Source organism: Puntigrus tetrazona, chromosome 7 (assembly GCF_018831695.1).
Source record: "Puntigrus tetrazona isolate hp1 chromosome 7, ASM1883169v1, whole genome shotgun sequence".
In the NCBI taxonomy this organism is placed as follows: Eukaryota; Metazoa; Chordata; class Actinopteri; order Cypriniformes; family Cyprinidae; genus Puntigrus; species Puntigrus tetrazona.
In genome coordinates, this window is record NC_056705.1 from 34881611 (window position 1) to 34906917 (window position 25307).

At 37.9% G+C, this 25307-nt stretch overlaps 2 protein-coding genes across 3 annotated transcripts in view; one reads left to right on the plus strand and one right to left on the minus strand.

Annotated features, from left to right (window-relative positions):
• The first annotated feature begins 608 nt into the window (after positions 1-608).
• ctu2 (cytosolic thiouridylase subunit 2 homolog (S. pombe)) lies at positions 609-7566 on the plus strand. 2 transcript variants are annotated; one of them, XM_043245635.1, is made up of 15 exons: positions 609-877; positions 1140-1214; positions 1291-1369; positions 1835-1894; positions 2307-2367; positions 2476-2585; positions 2732-2985; positions 4288-4423; positions 4505-4636; positions 5477-5568; positions 5655-5755; positions 6531-6672; positions 6770-6836; positions 7020-7078; positions 7355-7566. In XM_043245635.1, exons 1-15 carry the CDS (start codon positions 813-815, stop codon positions 7410-7412), a joined length of 1491 nt encoding a protein of 496 aa, XP_043101570.1. In that variant the 5' UTR covers positions 609-812; the 3' UTR covers positions 7413-7566. The 2 variants fall into 2 exon arrangements, with proteins under 2 accessions (XP_043101570.1, XP_043101571.1); XM_043245636.1 differs by lacking the exon at positions 1140-1214.
• A 135-nt stretch (positions 7567-7701) lies between these two features.
• The window catches only part of piezo1 (piezo-type mechanosensitive ion channel component 1), a 71398-nt gene continuing 53792 nt past the window's right edge, over positions 7702-25307 (minus strand). Inside the window, exons 24-51 of the mRNA XM_043245617.1 lie at positions 24736-24892; positions 23633-23876; positions 23436-23532; positions 22408-22573; positions 21861-21950; positions 21691-21767; positions 20967-21044; positions 19353-19453; positions 19125-19236; positions 18921-18995; positions 17674-17858; positions 17482-17597; positions 16435-16599; positions 15956-16214; positions 15129-15317; positions 14484-14799; positions 14248-14359; positions 13296-13443; positions 12702-12916; positions 12457-12615; positions 12191-12338; positions 11751-11939; positions 11579-11671; positions 11006-11178; positions 10788-10910; positions 10036-10115; positions 9543-9729; positions 7702-9428 (exon numbers count right to left, since the gene is read on the minus strand). Coding sequence (XP_043101552.1) covers positions 9173-9428; positions 9543-9729; positions 10036-10115; positions 10788-10910; positions 11006-11178; positions 11579-11671; positions 11751-11939; positions 12191-12338; positions 12457-12615; positions 12702-12916; positions 13296-13443; positions 14248-14359; positions 14484-14799; positions 15129-15317; positions 15956-16214; positions 16435-16599; positions 17482-17597; positions 17674-17858; positions 18921-18995; positions 19125-19236; positions 19353-19453; positions 20967-21044; positions 21691-21767; positions 21861-21950; positions 22408-22573; positions 23436-23532; positions 23633-23876; positions 24736-24892 — 4310 coding nt within the window. The 3' untranslated portion in view covers positions 7702-9172. The remainder of the gene's footprint in view (positions 9429-9542; positions 9730-10035; positions 10116-10787; positions 10911-11005; positions 11179-11578; positions 11672-11750; positions 11940-12190; positions 12339-12456; positions 12616-12701; positions 12917-13295; positions 13444-14247; positions 14360-14483; positions 14800-15128; positions 15318-15955; positions 16215-16434; positions 16600-17481; positions 17598-17673; positions 17859-18920; positions 18996-19124; positions 19237-19352; positions 19454-20966; positions 21045-21690; positions 21768-21860; positions 21951-22407; positions 22574-23435; positions 23533-23632; positions 23877-24735; positions 24893-25307) is intronic.

Below are 25307 nucleotides of genomic sequence, written 5' to 3' on the forward strand. Positions count from 1 at the left end.
CCAGATATTGCATTTAGAACAATTCCATGGAGCATAGATAGATGGCGTCAACATGAATGTAGCGAATGTGATAAATAGGTCTACGTTGTCAGTAATAAAAATAGGGATGAATGTTATTTTTATGTGATAAAAAGCAATACAAGTGCAATATTCTGAGTGTTTAGTTTTGACCGAAAACGCTAACTCTTTAATATGCATTAAAGTAAGACGACGCATACACTAACTTAGAGTTAAATAACATTAAAACAAATAAATAACACGTATTTTAATATTTTTTTCTTCAAGTGATAAATGTATTTCATAATTATATAATAGTTTTAATGTCAATAAACTAAATGAATAATTTAACAAATTTCAGGAAAAACAAAAAATGCATTAAATAATACTAATAAAATAATAATAATAATAAAGTCCACATATTCAGTGCGCTTGCTTTGCTGTTTTTCGAAATCAAGATGTGTATGTGTATGTGTACCAAAAAGTATACAGAAATTAAACATAACACATTAAGCAAACATGTAACATTAAACCATTGATGTCAGGCGTTGTGAAAATTAAACATAAAAATAGCGTAAATAACACTGAAGCGATCAAATGACGCACGCGTGTGGGCGTGGTTATTGTACGTCATCAAAAGGGGTCAGGAAAATACAGTGTTGTACACACGTGAAAACAAGCGTACGCCAATATGTTTCAATTAAACGATTCACTTGAATAAGCCCTGAGAGACGTACACGCTTCTAAACGGGCTGAAGAAAAGCGTCGTATGGTTGGACACGTTTTGTCTCCTGGTTTGTGAATTTAAAGCGGTCATGTGTCAAGTTGAAGAAGACTATAATGGTCTGGAGTGTAACCAGGAAAAGATACCTCTGCCGACGTAAGCTGAATTTAACAACCTTTGTGTGATAACAAATAATTAAGAAACTATGGCAATGACTGTACCATCATGACTCCACAAATGTACCAACACAGTACTTTGTTGTAAACATAATGTGTACTTTGAGGTAATGGCGGTCCTTTGCAAACACTTTCTTGCACTTTAAATATGGCACTAACGGAATACCATAGCATTACAGTGATTCATATATTTTGTTCTTCTCTTTGACGAATTACACAAACTGTGTGTGTGACATATTTAGGCTTAACAGAAAGTGCGTGAAATGTAAGGAGGGAACTGCTGCGCTCATCATTCGGGTTAATGATGCATTTTGCCGGTAGGTCATTCATCAGTCTTGTCAATGTGTCACTAACACTTACACTTATGTAAAACTGTATCTATCTATTTACAAGGTCCTGCTTTAAGGAGTACTTCATCCACAAGTTTCGGGCCATGCTGGGAAAGAATCGGATCATCTTCCCCCAGGAGAAGGTACATAATTATCAGGGAATTATTCATAATTATGTTGATAAGTTATTTTCTGCTCCAAAATATTTTACCTGAATTATTTTGTTGGAGCCGCAGCAATGTTCGGTTTATTTTCACGAAACGTGACTCGTTAGCGAATCAGCAGAACCAAGATGACCTGTAAAAATCCTAATCCATCAATGACAGAAAAGATGTGGAGTGCATTTTGTATTTTTTCTATCCAGCACAAATTGTGTTATTTTACCATAATGATTTAAAATAATTACATTTTTCAACTGTGGTAAACATTGCAAGAGCATGTAAATAATGAGTAATCTAAAATATAATAAAGAATGCATAAATGCTTAAGTAATAAATGATATACTGTATATGCTTGAGTTAATAATAAAAATGCTGCATTGCTTGGATCCTTCGGCATCTGCACTGACCGCTCATCTCCTTCGAACTGAACTGAATTGTTCTTCTTAGGTTCTTCTAGCTGTTTCTGGTGGTGCAGCGTCTTGCTCAATGCTCTCACAAGTTCAAGAGGTAAAGACACCTTGCTGGCGTTTTTATAAAACAAAACTAACCAACATGTTCCTCCCGTAGTGTGTGAGAAACATGTCAGTTAGCAAAGTAAAACAAGTCACCATTTGAGGCTTGGTTCCAGCAGTCTTTGAACTTTGAAAGATCCTTGACTGAGCTTTGAACTGAATTGATCTAGATAATGACACTAACTCGGCTACTAATGTTATTAATGTAAATTCATCAATTTAGCTAAATGATTTCCTTATAGTTCAGAATTGACGAACATTGCAACATTGACACTTTAATGGAACTGAAGTGAATTAACACAAAATTTACTTGAATTGATCTTGTTATTTGGAGAACTAACCCTATAAATACCATAAAGCTGCTCTGATACAGTCTGTGTTTTGAATAAATGCTTTCTTTTTTTCAGGGGCTGAGTCGGGAGGCTCCCAAAAAGTTACGATTTGTGCCTGGAATCGTATACATTGATGGTAAATCTCTTTGAAGTGGACAAATCAAACATTATTACGCTTTCTTGAAATGAATGCTTTAGCGTTGACCGTCTGTTGACTTTTGAAGCTGTGCACATTATTTATTAGATGGCGGAGCTTGTGGCCGGAGTGCAGAGGAGCGGCAGAGCTCTAATGCTCAGCTCAAGAGCATCTTCACAGAGACGGGCTTCCCTTACTTTATAGTTCCTCTAGAGCAGGTAAACCGTCTGAGACCCAATATATTAACACTATCTTTCTTTAAAATCAACTGATCAGCCATGACATGATCGGTACACAGCTTAAAACCGCAAGGAGAAAGAGTGACTTTGACCGGTGGTATGCTTTGCTCTTGACTGTGTTTTAGGTTTTCGGTCTGCCTACGTCTGTACTGGCGCCCGGCACGTCTGATCCAGAGCCATCTAATCCCAGCTATAAACAAGCCGTGGATCAGTATATCAAAGAGAACCAGACTCTCACAGAAGAGAATGCGTCCAGCGCTGTGGCTCAGCTCAGTATAGAGGACTCTGCACATTCACCTGAACGCAGGCTGGCTTTAGTGAGGCTGTTCTCATCACTGAAGACACTCACGGCCAAAGAGGACATGTTACAGACCTTAAGGTGAGTTCCGCATCAGAAAAGAAAATGCATTACAAAATGATGACGCGTAGTTGCAATGCGGTAGGATCTAGCGATGAGCAATTTTCCACGGCTGCAAATAAATCAATAACAAATCAGAAGTGTGTTTTGGAAGGCGGTAGTTTTTTTTTTTGTTCACATAATCCTTGAAGTTATTTTTATAATCTAAGAAAAATGATCCACTGTCGCTCTCATGATGGCTATTAAGGTCACGCACAATGATGTTCCAACTTCCCATGCAACATTTTTTTTCTCCTACAGTGCCAGTAATATAATAATTGGGTATGAAGTATAGGAGCCAAGTCTCACTATTAACTAGTTGCTTTTTAGCATTGGCTGTTTATTAGTACTATAAAGCACATATTCTGTAACGACCACCTTAGTAACTAAAAATAAGCAGCAAATTAGTTAGAGGCAAAAGTAGTACTAAATGTTTTCATCATCATCAATAGTGAGAATTTAAAATAAAGCGTGATCAATAATTTCAACTTGCGTCAATATTTTTCTGTCCATGCCTTTATTACATTTTGTGTTTTCATTTACATTTTTTAATAATGACTGGCTGACCGTACATTGTGCCTTACTTGAATGCAGCTGACCTCTCAACATTTCTTCCTTAACTGTAGTTTAATTCCTTGATTTATACTTCGATCGACAGGCTGCAGCTTCTTCAAATGTGTGTTTGAAGATGATTTATTAGCGCTCAGTTCGTGTTTTATTTTTTCTATAATAACAATGGCTCAGCTGAGTCACCTCCCCCAATCTTTTTGTGGTACTTTACCGAAGCTTTCACAGCCTTTCTCTGCGTTATAAACTGTCTCTGATCGCTTTTGCGTGACGTTAGACTGATTCATCACCGAGGAGCTGGATCTTTAAAGTCCTCAAAGAGTGTTGAGTCAGACAATCAGTCTCTCTTGTGCTTAAAGCTTCACTGGATAGACCCGTGAGTGATGGAGTAATTACAGACAGTTGCCTTCACGTTGAACATCACACGGTATATTCTCTGAAGCTTCTCGTCGCCTACGACTAACAGTTAAGAAGATGCTATATGGAGGGTATTGTTGTAATGTGTCCTTTTAAAATTACACCCTTAAATGAAGAGATTCATTCCCAGCGATTTTTACCAATTTTTTTAAACTGTAATGTCTTTAGCCACTTTTTTTAAGTCTGTTTGGGCAATGCCAGTTGGTTGGTTTTCCTCAGTGGTGGACCAGCGAAGCCTTCTGGCCTGAATCAGAATCACTGAATAGTTTTAATATATTAAATCACTGTTCATCGGTACAGGCAGCACCTGATTCTGCACGTTGCCCGTGAGAACAGCTACTCGAAGGTCATGATGGGGGATAGCTGCTCACGATTGGCCGTCAAACTGCTCAGCAACATCGCTCTGGGCCGTGGAGCAGCACTGGCTTCAGATACAGTGAGTCAAGTTTGTTCCTCACCGTCATATGACCAAAACAGGCCCACGTGTTTCTTATATCAACATGAAGCCGTTTTGTAGGGTTTCTCTGATCCTCGGTACGGGGATGTGGTGATAGTGCGGCCCATGAGAGACTATTCATCCAAAGAGATCGCCTTCTACAGCAGGATGTTCAACGTGCCCTCGGTTTTTATCTCAGGACTGGACACCAAGGTGAGAGCCTGTCATCAGGAAAAGAATAATGTCTCTCTGCATCACAGTCTTTTCATCTTCTCAGTCATGTTTATCTCTCATGCTACTTCAAACGCCGAGTCAAAGCCTAGTTTAGGATACATGCGATGGTTCATCACAGCCTGTTATTTTTGCTTGAGCTTAAAAAAAAGCTCATTCTCGTGACAATAATAGTGATGCAAAACAACTTGCTGCGATGAGGGTTTAAAGAAGCATTAAGTAGTCTTAGAAAAGTAGTGAAAAGTGAGTGATTAGTGAGTTATTCCTCTTTCTTTATGGAAAATATATTTTCTTTATTTTTTAAATTCTGATCATTGAATAAACGGTAGGCTTTCTGATTCATCAGAACACACATCTGAGGATATCAATGCACATTTTCTGTTTAGTTTTTTTTAAGACTATGGTACCACAGACCTCCTCCTCATTTCCCACGTGGCCCGTCCTACTTAACGTTCAAGCAAGTCAGCAAGTGTGCTAGAGCTCTTTAGAAGCGTTCCCCCTGTAGGCTTTTAATGTCTTTTTAAGTTGTGTCCTGTACCGACGCGAGCCGCTGTGCAATTATTTAAGAAACACCTATTCAAATAATTGCACGTCTGTGTTTGTCTGTGACAGCTCGTCTAGAAATGTGTGTAGAGTATAATACAAATTAATCTGATCGCCATTTCAAGTTGATCTTTGTGCCATTCATGCATCAGATGAGCTGTTCACATCACAGATTCCCAACATGAGTTGGATTTAAAACTTTAAAACAGTCTTCCGTCATGATTTGGGACTTGACTCAGGAAATAAAGGCTGTGATGAGACTTGAATCTTTCATTTCAGAGCCACGATAAAGCCAGCATCCAGCGACTGACGGAGAGCTTCGTCACAAACCTACAGTCTGACTTCCCCTCCACTGTTAGCACTATATACAGGTAATTGGTCTGGTCCTGAATTCAGTCGACGTCCTCTCGCTGCATTTAAACTGATGGCTAAAACGTCTCTTTTTACTTTTCTCCAGAACCAGTGAGAAACTTCATACGGTAATGCCCCCTCAAAGTCGAGCCCCTGAACCTGCGTCTAAGTGCCTGCTGTGTCTCTGTACTCTCGACACTAAAGTAGGTAAGTTATACACCTAGCAAAGGTCATGTTTATATCACATTCACGTCTTAAATCAAGATTTAAGTGTGTAGTTGAGATTGACCGAAAATCTGTTTTATTTTATTTTGGGTTTTTTTGCTCCAGTGTTTAAGTATTATATATTCGTATATTGGTTTTGTTACATTGCGTCCAAGGATAAACCGATCACACAAATTTAGAGTCACGTAGTGGAAATCAGCTCCGCAGAGTCACACAGTGAAGTCTATTCCATCAAAGTCTCAAACACTTAACATTAGTGAAATAAAAGTGCCTCGGATGAGTGCATGCTGGAAATAATTGAATTCTCTTTCTTTTGCCTACGCTCATTTGTCTCATAAAGATCCCGTTTTACATCATTTACTTACAAACCCTGAGGAATACATGCATCTGGTGCGTATTGCTCTACAGAGTATGAGTTTTGCATAAGTGCATTGAAATTCATGGGGTAAAATACTCGATGCACGATAGATGCAGGCGAAAATAAGAGCATTGATGAGATGTGGGTGTCATTTGCTGCCAGATACGACGCAGGCATGCTACTGACTGTAAAAGAATCAAAATAGTGCTGTCAGCAGTCATTTCATAGTTTGTAACAACAAAAGCACTCCATTCAAAATGTACTTGTATTGTTATTGTACTACTATCATTGTTATTTCAGTGAACCAGTGCTTTACTCCTACCATTTTTAAAACAAATTGTTACACTGACGAATGCAAAAAGCCACCATGTTCTAAAAACTAGCTTCACTACTTTGCAGATAAAGCTTCTGCCTTCCATGCCACATTGGTATCTGAGCAGCTGTCCCAGACCAAACCTCAGGACCCGTCTGGAGATGAACCGGAGCGGTGCTGCACAGAGGGTCAGGGATGTGGTCCTGGAGGCTGCTGTTCCTCAAACAGGTGAGTTCTGGCCTCCATTTGTGACCTTTTATGAATTTTTCCCTTAAGCTGAGCCAGTAATTGGAACACATTTAAGGTTTTCTGAACTGTATTTCAGGTTGCCTTCACATCAGGACTTGAAGACACTCTTGTGTTACAGCTGTCGACTCACCATCAAGGACATGGTGAGTTTGAGAAAAGCTCAACACTCATTGGTCCATTCATTATGTGCATTGCTCTGATCAGATCCAGCGTGTGGTAGATGACGTGGCATCACAGCAGTTTCAAGTGTAATGTCTTAAAAGGGTAGGACATCATTTTATATAAAAATATGTATCAGTGATATATGATCTTACTCTCTCCTACAGGCAGAAACAGACGCTCTTCCACCTTACATCATAACAGAGGCTGAAAAACGTCAGAAAAGGTGGGAAATGCTGCTCTATAATCGATTTATAATTTATAAAAAAGGTCTCACCTTTTCCAAACCAGCGTGATTTTACTTCTATGGAGCATAAAAGAAAATGGCGGAATATGTGGATGCTCTTTTCCATACACTAAAAGGCAAATTAGCTAAACCTGAACTTGAGTTCCTGTCATAACTGACGTCCTGTTTATTACTCTGAAGCCATTTTGCAACAGCGTTCTGCTAAACATCACCAGAGTTTCTCTGTATATGAGACGTAACTATTTCTTTCCACAGATCACGGATGAAGATGGAAATCAGCGAATACCTTTTGGAGGATGAGGATGTAGACTAGCAGATATTTGCTTTAAACAAAGTGATTTATTTCTCTATAGGAGTGCATCTTGGGTTAGCCTTGCCAATGCATGGTTTTACCCTATTGAAAACCAAAACTCATACATTTTTAAATGTAATGATTCCATTTGTAAGTTAATAAAACCATTTGTAAACGTTTTATAGCACGTCCTTGCAAAAAATACATTTCGCTTCTCTGTAATTGTATTTATCATCTGCCACAGTGTGAATACACCTGCTGAAATTGAAATCAATATAACCTTGTCTACATTTAATTCAGACATAACACAGTCATTAATACAGTAATTTATTTGTGCAGAAGAGCAACATTCTTGATTTCTTAATTTAGCTACACAGCAAGGAATTTTTACAGGCTCACATTTGTTTTCTGAAGAAGAAAATAAAAGCAAAGAGTACTTGTTTGCGCCCTTCGCATAACCATACAGTGGAAATGATTATTCCAGCCCTTACAGATGAAATTTGGCACACTCGTTACACGACGTGTGCACTTAAGACATATACAATTACACAATGTCCTAACAACCCTAATTGCTAAGCACAGCATTCCAGCACTTAGCGAATGGAAGAGTGGCGCTTTCCATTCAGAACAACGTAGCTGTCAGATTCAAATTACTTGATTGTCTTTTTTTTAAGAAGAGAAATGGCTTCAAGTGTTTGATCAGAAATTGTAAAACCAGAAACAAAATACTAAATGGCTCTCATCCTAAGATACTTTGGCTTGTAAACACTTTTGCTGTAGTAACAGAACAATAACAAAGTTAAAATGAGTGAAATCTCACAAAGCCATATCTGGGTTTATTTCACTCCAAAGTCACGACAATTTACAAAATAAGAAAAAGAAGCCTACTTACGTGATTGTTAAAATTATGAATTATTTTTGCCTGGCATTATTTATACATTGATGTCATGATGAGTGCTAGTTGTGCTCGGCTGACCATTACATTATGGTATTATATTAAGAATCATTTGGGAAAAAAATTATCCAGATGTATTATAGAAATCAGTCAATTGTTGACTCGCAATGGTGCTAAAACGTCCTGTACAGACAAATCTTAAAGCGAAAGTGCACTGGAACAAATTAAAATTCATGTCATGGTCATGTTTCAGATCTTTTTTTCCCTCTACTGAACACAAAATGCTTTTGAAGAATGTAATCAAATGGTTTCTGGTTCCCACCGACGACTGGATTTTTTTCCTTCTACATACTAGTGAAGACAGTGGGTAACATTTTTTAAATACCTTTTTGTTTGAAACAACTTGAAGGTGAGCCAATGAATTTTCAACAGTGAAATATTATTTCTATTAAAAAAATATATAATAAGAAAGTCTGACCCAGACATGGTTTTGTGAGATTCATTCTAATAGTGTTTGGATTTGCACCATTCTGCGCCCACTGGTCACTAGGACTCTGGGTTAGCGTCTTCAGGTCCTTACGGCTAGCGTCTGAATCACTCGCATCGAGTTGCTTTGAAAAAGGCTGATTTTCAAGCTTGTTGATAAAAATAAACACAGTTCAGGCAGAATAACGCGCAGAGGCTTAGCCTGACCCCCGTTATCCAGCCTCTGAGTGCAAAGAAGCCAACACCGTCCGTAGCATTGGAGAAATAGCTATAGACTCATTGTGCATAAGACATTGAATCATCTAACTTATACAATGTCACAAGCTCTCAAGAGCGATAAAGCTCAACTGGTTCCAGCTGGCCTCGAGGCCGGAAGTGGACATCGTGAAAAAAAACGGTTTCAGTCTTCAATCTTTTCTCTAGTCCACTTGATCATGGTCTCCGGAGAGCGATAGAGGAAGATGATTTTGGAATAAAGTTCTTCCTCCAGCTCCAGTTCTCCGGTTTCCCGCACCAGGAAAATGTCCATGCATAGTTTGAGGATGCGGTCCACACATGGCAGTTCTTCAAACATGATGGAGTGAGAGATCTCGCTGAAAAAGCCTCGCACAAACTTGCCGATGACCAGGACCACCGACACGTAAAGACCCATGATCCTGGAGGAAGAGGAGAGATGTTTTTAATACTGACGCAGTCGAATGTCTTCCAGTTGACAGCGACTACAGAAAAAGCATGCACTGTATCTCATGAAAGGAATGAATGCGGTGTACCCATATCCTGCTAGAAAGCCCAAACTTGGAGGGCTAACTTTGTCGTTAAAGATGACCATAGGGAGGACTCCACAGGACTCCCTGCAGTCCGCGATGCTGATGTCCCACCACTCTTGAGCTCCAGTGGTATTCACAGAAGCTTCTCTCATCAGCGACAAAGTAACATCTTGATACCCTTCCTCATCACCTGCCAGGACAAAATACATTTTATATATAGAGATTACTGTAAATACTTTTTTTCCCAGTGATTCCACCCTGTTATGCCACATTCTGCCATTAAGAAATTTATAATAAGGTACCATCAGGCATTACCTAACGTTAACCAACAATGAGACCAACAACAGTAGCTTTTGTTTTAGTGCTAGGCACTAACTATCTATCATAATAATAAACCAATGAATATTTGGATATACATTTTGATGTAAATATTACACAACAGTGTAACATTGTGCCTGACTAAAACAACGAAAAAACACGTTTGAGGGCTTTTTACCTTCATACAGCTGGCTAACTGGTTTTGCCTCTGCTCCGGTAGGTGCTCTGATGTAGTTAGGAAACATGTGTGGCACATGTCTGCAAGAAAATTACAGAGATAATTCAAATCAGAGTGTGTTAAAATACGCAAGCGTGTCTAGAACACTGGGGGATTAAGAAACAGAATGGTGAACTATGCGCTTTTATTTGTATGTCTAATATGTTACTCGTCTTCTCACATTCAATTAGTAATGAATTCACATAAATTCAGTTGCATCACTGCATAGTTCTGCCGGTCGTTTAACATTTCTATCACGAAACGGTTCAATTCAAAAATTCAATGTTTCACTGCTTCAATCTTACCTCGCTTTTTTTGATATTGAAACCGACACTGTTATGGAGCTTGCGCTCTATTTCGGTCAACTCTAAACACTGCCTACTTCGATTCAGTTGGCCATTTAAATCATTTTTACACGGATGAGTGTTGTTAGACCGTGAGACAGACTAACTTAAAAATATAGTCATCTTAACAACAAATAGTTAATAGTTAGGTAATTTGTCCCAAAACTGAAGTGTAACCAGTTATTGTTAAAATTTGTTGACTTATTGTTGGTGTGAATGTGCATTAAAAACTGTTTTTGGTGTTTGTGCCTGTAACTTTACAATGCGCTGCAACCAAAATGATTTATTATGATTTGTGAACATTGCATTTCCCCCTGAGACGAGTATCTACGATGAGTTTTTTTTCCCCTACGTAGTCCCGAAACTTACACAGGAGCCTTCTGGTTGCCCAAAAGCAGCGAGGCCAGGTCCGCTCTGACTGGGTTCTTTGGTGACAAACTGATGGAGTGTTTCTCGAAAGTATGTTCCACTGTTCCACCTTTCCCCAGGTCCCTTTTAGACACAAACGCATAATGAGCATGAGATCCATGTGCTCCTAACAGAAGCCAATTTAATTCTAAACCACCGTCCTTCTCCATCGGTCTGACCTTTGGAAGTTCCAATCCAGACGGAGGGTCATGTCACCTGTGCTGCCAAGCAGTTCCTTTATTAGCTCCCGTCGGCTCGGTGGGCTGATCCGCCACACTGACCCCGAGCTGCCCTCGATGTTGGCTGTGACTATGTCTTCATAGCTGTACATGGTAATAAACTGCATGGCCACCTGTGGACACATTTCAGTATTGGACACTAATGGAAAAGCTGACCGCTCTTTCTAGCAGAGGTCGGTAGGGATATTGTCATATCCTCTTTCCTCTTTCAACTACTGTGATGCTGTATAAACAGAATAGTGAGGGTAATAGTTTTTCAAGACAAAGTATAAAATCCCACTAATGTATTTTATGTTGTAATAAATGACATTTCTTGATTTATTTACAGATGTTTAAACACAAATGCATTTTTTCTGGGTTTTGGCTTCTAGGAATACATATGATCACTGTGAAATGTTTATTTGCTGTCACTGTCAAATTGCATCGCGCACAGGTTTTATCATTATCGGTATTAACTGTTGGGTTTAATATTAAAGTGAGAATGAGAGATATTATTGTTGATTGTCCACTTACAGCATTTTTTCCAAACAGATTGGCGAGATGATTGTAGTCCTGCTCAGTGAAAGGCTGGATGGACTGCTGCTGCACACTCATCGTGAATAAAGGCTGCAGGAGGACGCACGAGTCAAATCTCTCAAATTAACAAAGTGGTAGCACTCATTGAAATGTTACGATTGTGTTTTACCTCATAACCACCAAGCCTGACCGTGACAGTGACATCAACCGGATGATTAACCACACCCACTACGGACTTAACTAGTGAAATGAAGAGCAGTGGGAACCAAATGATGCAAATAAGGAACAGAATGATAATGCCGCCCATTCCGTACTTGACAATCTTCTTTTTCTTTTGCCCTTTAGGTTGGGGATATTTCTGCAGAGATAGAAGTTTAAGGCCAAAAGAAAGATCACGCACACATTAGAATCAAATGATAGCGATAGAATTTTAATAACAAAAACTACTAGTAGAAAATACAGACCAACCTCATATAAAATAAGATACTTGCCATTTTTGTAACCCTGTTACCATTTAACATATCTACTTAGTCAACAGTAAATGAAAAATGAATCCTAATTTTGAGGTGTAATGAAAAATGTTTTTGAATGCAAATGAAGACCTGCTACCTTTTCTGTCTCTCGGCTGCACTTAATGATGAAGATATTAGCGTAGACGTCCTCCACACACATCCAGTTGGAGAGAGACAGCGTGGTATCCGTCCAAACCCAGTCCATCACTGCTCGAAGCTCAACTAAGAACGGAACCAGGCGGAACCTAAAGAAACAGATTTATTACATTTAAGAATAATCTAAAGGAATTGCGCCAATTGTGCCCCAGCATATTATCCTATTAGGAAGGAAATTAGTGAAGAAGAATTAAGAAATGTGCCCACCCTTGAAAAAGGAAGAGGTTGAGGTGATTGAATTTCTTTGTCAGGAAGTTTCCAAGTATTCGTGTAGGGTAGCCACAGCGGATCTGATAGGCTGACAAAGTGAAGTAGATGCACTTGAAAAAGTACCAGAGCTGGGCCACTGAATTATGATTGAACATCCTGTGAAAAATAAAGGAAATCATATACTCTTTGAAAAATATCTCATTTGACTTAGCTCATCAAAGATCAGAGAAATCCTCCCTTACCTCTCAGTGACAGCAGGAAGGATAAAGAACATCCACAGGTGGATACCGAAAACCAGTATAACCTGGAAGATGAGCTTTCCCAAGATGCTCTTCCGCAAATAAAGCGCACGGTCAATGATCATGGTGCTGAACTGAATGAGGAGCATGACTAGAAAAGCCTCAGGCACCTGGTCCTCAGACAGAGAGGAGGCTATATCTGCTGCCGCCGAGTGTTTCTGAGACAGAGCAAACATTTCACATTCAAGTCAACTAGTCTATTTAACGTGGTATCCTAAATGTAGCTGCATCTTATTACTGGCATTTAGAGTTGATGTTTTAACTTAGAACAGACTCGACCCAGCGTTTGAGAATCTTTAGTTTAGGATTGGTTCCAAATTATGCAATTGAATAATTTATTCAATAATTTGTCTTCTCTGTGTCTCATTGCATCATTGTAGCAGTTTAAAAAGTATCTAAAATATCTTAAATTGTGTTCTGAAGACAAAGCTTTTATGGGTTTGGAACGACACAGGGGTAAGTTATTAACGACCATTTTTATTTTGGGGTGGAGTATCATTTTAAGATTTTAGGATTTATTAGGTTTCTTGTACTCACTCCAAAAGCCCAGAAACCGAACACGATGATGATAAAATCCACCACATCAGTAAGAAACATAAGAGCGTAGACATCAGTAGCTGCACGATATTCTGCATGAAGGATGTTCTGGAAGAATCCACAGGTTGGCTTATAGACATTCTTCACTCTGCATAAATCAAAACACAGCTCAAGTTAAAATGAATGCCAGAATATCACATTAATTCACATTATGAATTCTACTACAAGATGAGAAGGGACCTGTGAGCCATGATATGATATATATATATATATATATATATATATATATATATATATATATATATATATATATCAATATTAACAAAACTAATTAAACTTGTGAGTTTTTGAAATACCCATTTATATATAGTATGCATATGATTTATTGCAATATTTTACTCATGTTTTTCTTTATCCAGACTGGACTTTGATTTTCCTGTCTTGCGTATAGCGTAGAATTCAGTAAAAAAATAAAACAATAATGGTGAATTTAAAATAAAACTCTTTGTTAACAGTTAACTATATTAGCTACTATGAATTAGCAATTCAAAACTTATTAATTAATTACATTTACTAATACATTATTAAGCTTAAAATGAGTCCTTTTGCTAATATTATTTATTGGACAATCTTGAACAGTTGTATTTTTAACAAAGCTATTAAATACATAAATACAAAAAACATATTGTTTATTGTTTATGTTAGTGTTGATTAAAGCCGCAGTACACCTCGTCTTCTCTTAGCTCTTTATGGTGATCTACTGTTTTTTATTTATGTGGAAAAACAAGTAAAATACTGCAATAGACAAAAACAAAATCTGTTTAATTCCTTTCTGGAAAATCCAGTGGCTTTACACAGCTGCCAACTGGTCATTAGATGATCTAGATGATTTATCAGCGTAGGCCGATCATCAACAATGCTGCAACGATCTATGAAGCAACAAGAATCTTACATGGATAAGAAAAGTCCTTTGAGTTTTCCACCAATAGCATTTAATATTTTTTTACTGGTGTCCTTGCTGCGTTTCTTGGACGACTTCTTCTTGGGTTCCTTCTGTCCAGCGTCTGTGTGGATTGTTTATACATATGTTAACAGGTTCAGGTAACTCAGTACAATCTTAAAGACATTATTTGGATGTATTAAATACCTAGTTATACACTGTTAATAATGTTTTTTTCCCCAACTAACCTTTTTCTGACGGTTTCTTCTTACGGAAGCGAAGGAAACGACTCTTCTTCTTTCCGTCCTCCTTCACTGTATCAAGGGTTTCTGTGGTATTTGTTTGTGCGCTGGGCTCTGGGTCAGCCTGTATTTCAGCATCGTTCGGCGTTTCTGTCGATGGTGTCACTGACGGTACCCCTGTGTCAGGCTCTGGCTGTGCTCGGCTGTCCTCTTCATCTGAGAGTTTAAATACTTCCTCGTCTCTTTCATTCTTGTTCTTCTCCACAGATGAAAGATTACTCTTCTCTTCCAGAGGACCCTCTTGGTCCCAGAGACCATAACGCTGAGAGAGGTAAAGTGAAAAAGTATAAATCACAAACTACATGCCAAGTCATAATATAAGAAGATGGTATTTTTATATTGTAAGTCTTTACAAAAAACATTTTTTATGTTTTGGTAACATAAGATTATGAATTCCCTGAATTTAATGTAGAATGCCCTGATTTGTCGACATTGGGTTTTATTTCTAAAAGTATGCATGCAAAAGTAACTTCTACACCAATGCAATTGTTTCGAAATTGAAAGATTTTGAATAGAAACAGTGAATGCTTTTAACCCTAGAATTATAAAACGACAGTTTAGTCTAGGCTTGTTTTTTTTTTAACTAAATACCTGGAGAAGAGACCGGTGAAAGAAGAGAACCAATAGCTGGAGCAAATCATAACGGATGTAGTTGTCAGTTTTCTCCAGTCCTAAGATGCGTGGAGGGAAGAAGGGCTTGTCCTCATTTAACTTCAGCTCATACTCTGTATTCCATGGGAAGAAGCCAAACTGAAACAGGTATTTGACCACCACCATGATCTGCGGAACACACACCAGGCCAGAGACACACGGCAAGTTATTACTGTTCCATATAGAAAAGCCTTTACTTCTGGAAAACAACAAGCCATACCAGCTTAAACCTATATAGCCTACTGTGCTGCACATATTTGAACTCTAAATTAAATTATCAACACTTATATTGTTAGTTCAAGATGAACACTCAAGCACCTTATATTTATACAATTATACATATCCATACATGTCTAAAGTTTAATTAATATGGTTTCAATAAAACTTTTTTTTCTGGTTATGATTTCTTATGTCAAGCTTTACACGGTTAATGCAGTCCAGCTTTTTTTTTCCAAACATAGCTGTTGGTTTATTTATGGCCAAAGGTGGTTTACCAGAGTTAATCAACTTTGTTTAATATAGTCCAACTACGTTAAGCTTGGTTCCACTAGCTGGTGGTAAGAATGATCAACCAACAACACCAGCATGAGCCAGCTAGTTATTAAACCTAACACGCCCCAACACGATTTGGCAATAGAAAAGAAATAAAGATCAATGTAATATCATGAGAATTATTTTAGAATAAATTTTTTTTGTAATTGTCTCCAACATATTTGAATCAAATAACAAAGTCAATTGTAACAAAGGCATTGTCTATTGTTCCCCACCTCTGTATAGATGATGGCCGTCATCCAGAACCTCTTAGAAGGTCGTGGCACAGACAGCATTGCCCAGAGAAAGACGAGAATTGGCAGCACCAGTGAGATGACAGAGGCTGTCACCAGGTTATTGAGCACGATAATGAAATAACAGACCAGCTCAGAGTGGGCCGCCAGAACATTATAGAGTGCAAAGAGCAGCTTCAGCAGTCGGTTTTGAGACGAGTAGAACTCACGACTCTGAATCAACTCCTCAACACTATACGGCCTAAAACAGAGCATACAGAGGAAATAAGTGAACCGCACAAATCTTTTTCTTGTTTGTTAATATAAAATAATTTGAAATGTGACATTATATATAATATAGCGCCGACAAATTATTAAATCAAGTTTTTGTTTGCACAATAAATATAAGTATATTGTGTATAGTTATGTGTATATAAATTGAATTAAATAAGATTATACAGTCATTTCAAATAAAGCAGCACCTTTCTGAAAGCAGTTCACTTGCAGTTCTGGAGCGTCGAGGGCGCTGGGTGTGTTGGCTGTAAAAAGGCTCTGTATCAAGCTCTAATGTGAGTTCAGATGAAAGAGTTGTGCTGCTGAAGTCTCGGGCCTTTGGAAAACCACCCAGTGTCTCCAACTCAACCACACTGCAAAACAAGATTTTGGAGATTTTGTCGTAACTGACAAAAACAAAATCCATAAAAAGACACTCTGTTGGCCTCATGTGACATCTTGCTGGATATCCCACAGTTAAACATCATTGGTGCTGAAATCCTTTCCCACAATCCTGTTTATTAAACACTGTACTGTACATTCTAGATGTTTGTCGTGTCACAAGTAAATTTTCCTTTTATTACAACATATTTCATGTCTGGTTAGAACATGGCATTAATCCTAAACACTGCAATAAAATATCTAATCAAACATCCAAAAGAAAATGTTTTACTTTTTTTTTCTATATTTTATTTATATTTTTCTTTGAAAATCTGGGATTCACAAACCAATTTAAAATTAGAAATAACCAGAAAGTTGCATCATTTTTTTGTAAAGTTAAAAATTAAAGTAATGACTTGCAACATTATTCTAATATACTGGTGCTTAATAGTTTTTGCCGCTTAGTATTTTTGTTATTTTATGCTTTTTCATAATGAATGGAAAGTTCAATGAACAACATTTATTTGATTGTTTTCTTTAACTATACAAAGATTTGAATTGTAGTGTAACATGGTTTCAAATCTGTAGCAAAAACTGATGATAATAAGGCCAATGATAATAAGAAATGTTTCTTGAGCACAAAATAAATATGATCATGTAACACTGAAGACTGGAGTAATAAAAACAATACAAAACAGTTTTTCAAAAATGTAATTATATTTCAGAATTGGTAATACTGACCATGAAAAGTCCTTGAATAAAAGGTATTTACCGTTTATTCAAGGACTTTTCATGGTTTATCAGTCACTTTTGAAAAATCCTTGGCTATTTATACATCGATGTAGGAAAGCTACATGTAGGAAGGTCAAACTCACTTGATAGTACTGTTGAAGCGAATATTGTCTGTGTCCGTTTCATCTAGACATGTCTCAACAGTGAGATTCTCACTGTCCTGTGATATCTGATCATCCATGGGCTCTCCAGAGGGTCTCTATGAATAGAACGAAATTCATGTGAACAATACGAACAACACATTGGATAAGGTTTGTCTGAGGTGAGGTGCCCACCTGGCTGATGTTGTGAATGAAGAGGTAGCGCTCCTCAGAGAGGACCATAGAAGTGTCTACATACTGCTTGGTGAGCAAATTAAGCCACATAGTGAATCCGTCCACCATAGCCAGGAAAAGCACCCACAGGAACTTCAGTATGTCCAGAATCCTCTGCACGATATCACTGCCAGTAGCCTGAGATGCTGTAAGATATATTTTGAAATTTAAGGCACCCTCAAGCTCTTCCCCTGTTTTGCAGATGCTTACAGTTAAGTGATTATAAATATTGATTTTTAAGGGGATATATAGTAGTCAACATTTAAAGTGGATCAAAAAAGTTAAAAGTATGTACATGGAACACATTTGGGTTTTAAGACAACTTAGATGATTGATTTTGACTTCAAATGTTGACTAGTGTAGTTATTTTTAAATGGCTGTGCCATTAACCTACATGTATTATCATTAAGGTAGCTATAAAACCTTTTATTTAATATTAATAATAATACTAATTTAACTAACTACATATACACATTTGAACAATGAAATTGAAATGCCTGGCTTTAGACCACAGTAACAGCCTGGGTGGTACTCTTCTTTGGGGCTTCTCCACAATGTAACTCTCCCAGATGTGGGAAAGACAATGAAAGTGGACTCATCAGAGAACAATACATGTTTCACATTGTCCACAGCCCAAGATTTTCACTGCTGACGCCATTGAAAGTGATGTTTGGCACTGGCACGAGTGACCAAAGGTTTGGCTATAGCAGCTCGGCCATGTATATTTACCCTGTGGAGCTCCCAAAAGACAGTATTGGTGGAAATAGGAGAGTTGAGGTGCACATTTAATTCTGTAGTAAGTTGGGCAGCTGTGGTTTTGTTTTTTTAGATACAATCCAGGTTAGCACCTGGACATCCCTTTCAGACAGCTTCCTCTTGCTTCCACAGTTACTCCTGTTGGATGTGGTTCATCCTTCTTTGTGGTAAGCTGAAATTACTCTGGATACCTTGGCTCTTGATACATCACAAAGACTTGCTGTCGTAGTCACAGATGTGCCAGGAAGACGTACTCCCACAATTTGTCCTCTTTTGAACTCTGATATGACCCTGCTATTACTCTGCTAATTAAACCTTCACACTCTACTCTTATTGGTGGAATGTGCAACTAATGAAGATTGGCTATCAGGCTGGTCAAACCTCCAACACTAAATTTGCCATTGTCCAACCCCTATTATTAATTTTACAATTATTTCTCAGCCATGACTTACCCACATCATCTCCTTCCTCTTGCATCTCCTCCACTTCTTTCCCATCAAAAACTGCCTCCCCCTCCTCATTGTCATCTGATAACCACAGAGAGAAATACAGAATTCTATATTCCACTGTAATATTATAAAGCGTTCAGATAAATGCTTTGCTTCTTTGTGTATGTATTACTCTATGTTTCATATACTCATATTTCAATGTTTAACCTGTAGCCTGAGATGTTTGTTGCTTCTTTGCTTCCGCTCTCTGCTCTCTCTGCCTCTGCTGACGCTCTTTTAGAGCTTCTTTCGCGCTGGTGACCCAAGCCTGGTATGCCAGCTGTGGAAAACAGTTTAGACACAAACTTTACACATTTATCACAATAAACAGTCTAACCAAAGATAGAACAAAGCATGTCACCAAAGATAGAACAAAGTCAATACAAAGCATGTCACCTGAAAGGCAGTCTGTCGACGAGGTTTCTGTTCCTCCTGAATGGATTCATCTTCCTCTCCGCTGTCAGACTCAAACATGTAATATTCCCCAGAATGCAACACTAAAACAAAAACATTAAATCATAAATACATTCTGAATCCTTTGCTCTCTTTCAAGAAAATATGTTCAAACTCCTTCATTAGAATTAACTAAAAGTGATTTCAAATTAAATAAACATTTCTCATTTTCTTTAGAAAGACTTGATGTCTTACAAGAACTCTAGGCAAGATTCAATGACTAAAACTGCTTGCAGATCCCCTACCATTTTGATGGAGGCCAGTGCAAGCAGGAGCAGAGTCTTCATTGATAATAACTTCAGCTGGAGGCTCAAATGGGCCTTGCTGTAGTGCTCTGAGAACTTGAGTCAGGTCCCAGAATTGTACAGTGCGGGGTCGTGGAGGGAGACAGCCTTCGCTCCAACCCTTGCTGCTATAAATGGACAGCACAACACTGACTGGGCATCTTTAGGGGTCTTCTCTGTGAGAAGAACACCACTCAATGAACAGGTTCTACCTCAAGGTGTAAGCATGTCTCACAGACTGTGCTTTTGCTGGAGTGATGGTGACAATTACCTCCTGGGGTCAGTCACCTAGAACCTTTGCAGCCCATCCAGGGACCAGGCGTGAAGTTTCCAGAGATCTGGAGAGGTGTCAAGGGTACCCCATCCTCCCTGATCATGTACAGCATCTGTGCTAGAAGGCTCACTGGGGAAAATACTTATGCAAGCTCCATGGCCAGCTGTGTGCCAGTGAATTCCTTCGTTCAGGGAGTAAATCTGGCAGTGAGAGTTGCCAAAATGTCTCCAAATCAGCTAGACTGTCTGGGGATGGAGTCTCCACTCTCCAGTGGGGACAACACATGATAGCTCATCGGAGAATGGCATGAAGCAACCTTAGATGCTTCTGACTCCAGAGGAGGAGTTGACGGGTTGTACATGGCCCCTTCATCCCCCAAAGTATTGAACATCCCACACGGGAAGGCATGGTTTGCCCTGCCAGGGGTGAAGATGTTATTAGGACACAAATGCATTGTAACCAACCGCTCCACCAAGTGGGCTTTGTTGAGATTGGTGAGAAAGGAGGAGTTAACAGGTTGGTTTCAGGCAGAAAAATTGCCATCCATGACTTGGCAAGCCCCTAACGCACCTCTGGGAAGAACTGGCATCAGGAAGGGGCACTGAGAACTAGTACTGCTACAGTCCTAGAGGGCAGTAGCATTCAGTCAGACTCATTCAGTCTTCTCTCAGTAGAGTAGTCAAGAGCTAAACAATGTGATCACTAGTTTCTGAAGCGAAAAGCTGAATATGCACTGCACCTGCTGCCTACTTACACTCAAGCTTTGATCAGCGATCAGTCATTGCATGGCGATGTGCATTGGCTTGTTTAGTTTATACTCAAATTGGATTTGTCTCTCTAAGCGAGATCCCAATTTGTCGGTCACCGGTGTGAGCCTGAGTGACCAACTGAAAAGGAATTTTATTATATTTAAACTTAAGACTGCCATCTTCATTTGCTATGAAATTGAATCACAGACACTGACAGGACTATGACTGATATTCAGTTAATTGTGTATACCAGTTGCATGATCCATCCAAGGGTACTGCCACTGTTTAGACTTTGATAACTGTCTCTCCTTCTTCCGTTCCTTGGACTCTGAAAGGTGAAACACATATCTAAGTAATGTTATGACTGATGCAGTCTCTGGTAACTCTGCACAGATATCCTTTCTGATGTTCATGGAATCTGAACAATCATTTACAACTCACTAAACATTCCCTTGCTTATGCATGATTATTTACTCCAAAAAAAGTATCACAATCTCCTTAACGTCCTCTTCCTTTTGCCTGTTTGTTTTTAAAAAACAGATATAAACATTTAATCACACCATACATCATTTTAAATGTACTATTTACTTATTTTCCCAACTGCCATAGCTCTTAAACTTAATTCATGTGTGCATGTGATCTCAAATCAAATCTTCAAAGCAATGCACTACATTTGAATAATGTGTGTGTAAATGAGATTTGAAAATAATGGCAGAAGAAAATGAAGTCATATAGATTGCATCAAAATGAGGGTGCGTAAATAGTGAGAAGATGTTTATGTGGGTCAACCAGTATTTTAAATATTCTTGTTGATTTGCTAATTCTTTCAGCTACCTACAAGTATAATACTATATTTAATTTTATAGAATTCCACAGATTTTTCCACAAAAATTGCAACTGCAACAATTAAGTGCAGTTATTTCAAACCACAGCAGATCAAAGTTACATGAGTTTAAATTGTAAAGCACTTGCACCTGATGGCTGCTCCTCTATATCTGAAGTTTTGCGTCCTTCTTTATACTTCTGCTGTTTGTCACGTATGCGTTTCATCCTAAGGATAAATAAAGATAGAAAATATAAAGTGACCAGAGCTCAGGAAGGACATCGATTGATTATGGTGAAAAAAAAGATAGCGTTAACTCACGATTCCTTTAGCTGCTGAATTGACTTCTTCTCTGCCTGCTGATAGAAATGCATGTTCTTTATAATGCTGGCTCGGAACAGCTCGAAGCCCCTTAATGCAAGCACACATGAAAAGTCAGATCAGAAAATAAACTTCATATATTAGAAATACCCTAACATTTACACTAAATCACTGTTTTAATGTATTCCACTCAACTTTCAAAGTTAAAAACTTCACCCTGGGGTAGATACATTTATTTTAAAAAAATGTATAAAAGTATCACCCTTCTGGGATGTACATGTAGTTAGTAATAAACATCCAAGCAAAAAAACAACATAATAATAATAATTTATAAATTATTTGCACACAGTAAAATTCACTTTTCTGTTAATAATCATTTATTTAGGCTAAAATAAAAATGCTAGCATAGCCATTTAGATTTTTTATACATCATATTTAGAAAAATTGTAAATCAGACTTATAAATTTGTCACACCTGAATGAATGGAAAGCATGAAATATCTACCCCAACTGCCCCTTCTGATGTGTGCAGCAGGGGGCACACTTACCGAGAGGCCTGTCTCGCTGATGCTTGAAGATCTGCAGATACGTGCAAAAAGTAAAAACTGAGGAAGACTCTCCTCTGTAGCAGGAGAAAGAAGAAACAGATACTGTCCCATATAATGCCAGCCTCTTCCACAGGCAGAGAGCATTCTTTATCACTCACTGAATTAGCTGTGGAAGAAACACATACACATAAATAAGATTACATCTGACTGTGCTGTGGTCTGTGATCTGGCATATTTATACATTTATTAATAATGCAGATATTTAGAATGATGCACATACCCTAGAAAAATATTAAATGGTGAAAAAAAAAAAAAAAAAAAAAAAAAAAAAAAAAAGGATTGCATCCTTTTAAAAACAAATTTTACAAGCATTGGCCTCCCAATTCTATTCATTTAAGAACCAAGTAAATCTCCTCACTATAAAAACTTGCCATTGACTATATTTGAGTGTACGTTTAATTAATAATTAATGTGAGCTGACATTTAATTTGCATACATTAGCTGCCTGAAGCCTTGTCTCGTTTAAAAGCATTATAAAGGTTTTTGAAAAACAAAAATGGAGTAAAAATTAGATTACACGTAACATGGACATGCATAAAACATTACGCAAATTAAAGTATTAACAAAAAACATTTTACAATGTGGTAAAAAAAAAAAAATCATAATACAAATCTTAATATCCCACACACTTCACTCTAGTAAATTTAACTTAGCTTTTTTATTCTAATTATCACACTAAGCAGGCAAATATTTTTTATTTTAACATCTGCATAATACTAGATATTTCTGGCCATGGGAACAAAACAGTACTTGCACGTCTTTCTCTAGTCTTTGCTCTCTTTATATGTAAACAATTTAGAATAGCTAATTGCCACAATACTGAGTATATATTTAGATATTTTTACTCTAGACAAAAGCGGTTTTTAAGTAAAATATTATGACAATGTGTTTAATAAAAAGGAAGTGCACCGTGGGAAAACTTTGGTAACCACTGCTCCAGGGCAACACAGCAGCAGTGCAAAACTTACGGTCATAGTAGCCTTTGACTGTGCACACCAGACTGAAGAGCTGAATTACCCAGCAGAAGTTCTTCTGCATCTCCAACACAAACACACAGGCCAGGATCTAACAAAAGAACAGGGCTGTTGTAAGAAAGTTGTTCCCTTTGTAGCTGTTTACATGTTTTATGTCTTAGTGAGTCACTGTAGCAGGACTGTTCACTTACAGACAGAATGTTCTTGGAAATGATCACAGCCACATTGTACATGATCAGACAGTCCCACAGGACCAGACGTGTACGTGATTTCTTGATCAACAGACGTGTGCCGAAGAGCAGGAAAAAGAAGCAGGCCATAAGATAGCCCAACCCGAACACACTGATCCGAGTGGCACCGGTCACAAACACCACCGACAGCACAAACCAGAACATGTACCGGAAAACCAGAATCTTTGCCATGTCCAGATACGACCTTCAATGTATAGAGACAATACACAGACACACAAAAAACTGTTTCATTACAAGACATTAATGAAGCAAACAGTTCCTAATTATTAAATACAACGATATTTGTTATGAGTATCATTTAACAGTTTCTTTATCGTATTGTTCTCATTATCATTTAGAAAAGCAATACAACATGTCAAAGAAATACGGAAATTAAAAATGGTCTAAATTTAGATGAGTTGTTTCTTCATTGAAAAAGATTTGGAGAAATTAAGCATTACATTCCTTGCTCACCAATGGATCCTCTGAAGTGAATGGGTGCCATCAGAATGAGAGCAAACAGCTGATAAAAACATCACCAATCGACACCAGTCTTTATAACATTTCTGGCTAAAATACAAGTCCTCTATCCATAACATTGATTTTCTCAGTAAAAAACTTCAGTCATCTGAATCAGGTGCACACATCCAATATGCACACATCCACCAAAGTTTACGAACAAAAGCAGTTCAAAATTGTTCTAAACAACTTCAGAATGTCACTGGATTTTGTTGTAAGAGATGTTAATTAATGGACTGGTATGACTGATTACTTTGTGGATTATTGTTTGCTTTTAACAGTTTTTTGGACATTCTTTCTGACGGCACCCATTCACTGCAGAGGTAGTGATAGTGCTATGACGTATTGCTACATTTCTCTAATCTGGTCCAATGATCTAACAAACTCATCTTTTGTACATCTTGGATAGCCTGAGGGCGAATACATTTTCCCAATTTATTACAATTTTTTGTATTCCTTATGTATTCCAAAAAAGGTGTTTTATCTGTACCAAGTAAAGCTGTTTTAATTTCTTGTTCTTTACTAAAGTACACACAATGTGTTACCTGCAATTGATGAAGTTTGGGGCTGGGTTGAAGGGCATATCCTCCATGGGGTCAGGGTTGTCTTTGTTCTCACCTCCCATGACCATCCACTCTTCCTTTTTCTCATTTTCGAACACAGTCCACTGCTGAGAGGCACACATCAGCAGAAGGAAGTCCGCTGCAACAGAACATTTTGTAAACATGCTATGTATTTTCAAATTTCATTATATCCACCTTATTTGGATTTATAAGCCATTAAAAGTAAAACAATAAACAATAAAAGTGCAGTAACAAACAGTAAAACTATTTGCACTGCAAACAAGTGTGTTTAAGATTCTGTTAACACTAAAACAATAAGATAAAAACGAACATTAGCATAACATATTGTACTAGTAAAATAACGGCCGACGCAGTCAAAATGCCCACTCTTATGTTAAAAATAAGGCAGATATTGGCCCCAAGAAGTACTTAAGCCTGACCTAAAATTTATTTAAGTCACTGTTACAGATAAGACTTTATACAATACCAAACCAACTGGCATGTACAGTCTAATGTAATGACACTCATACATTTTTTAACGTGGCTTAAATGTC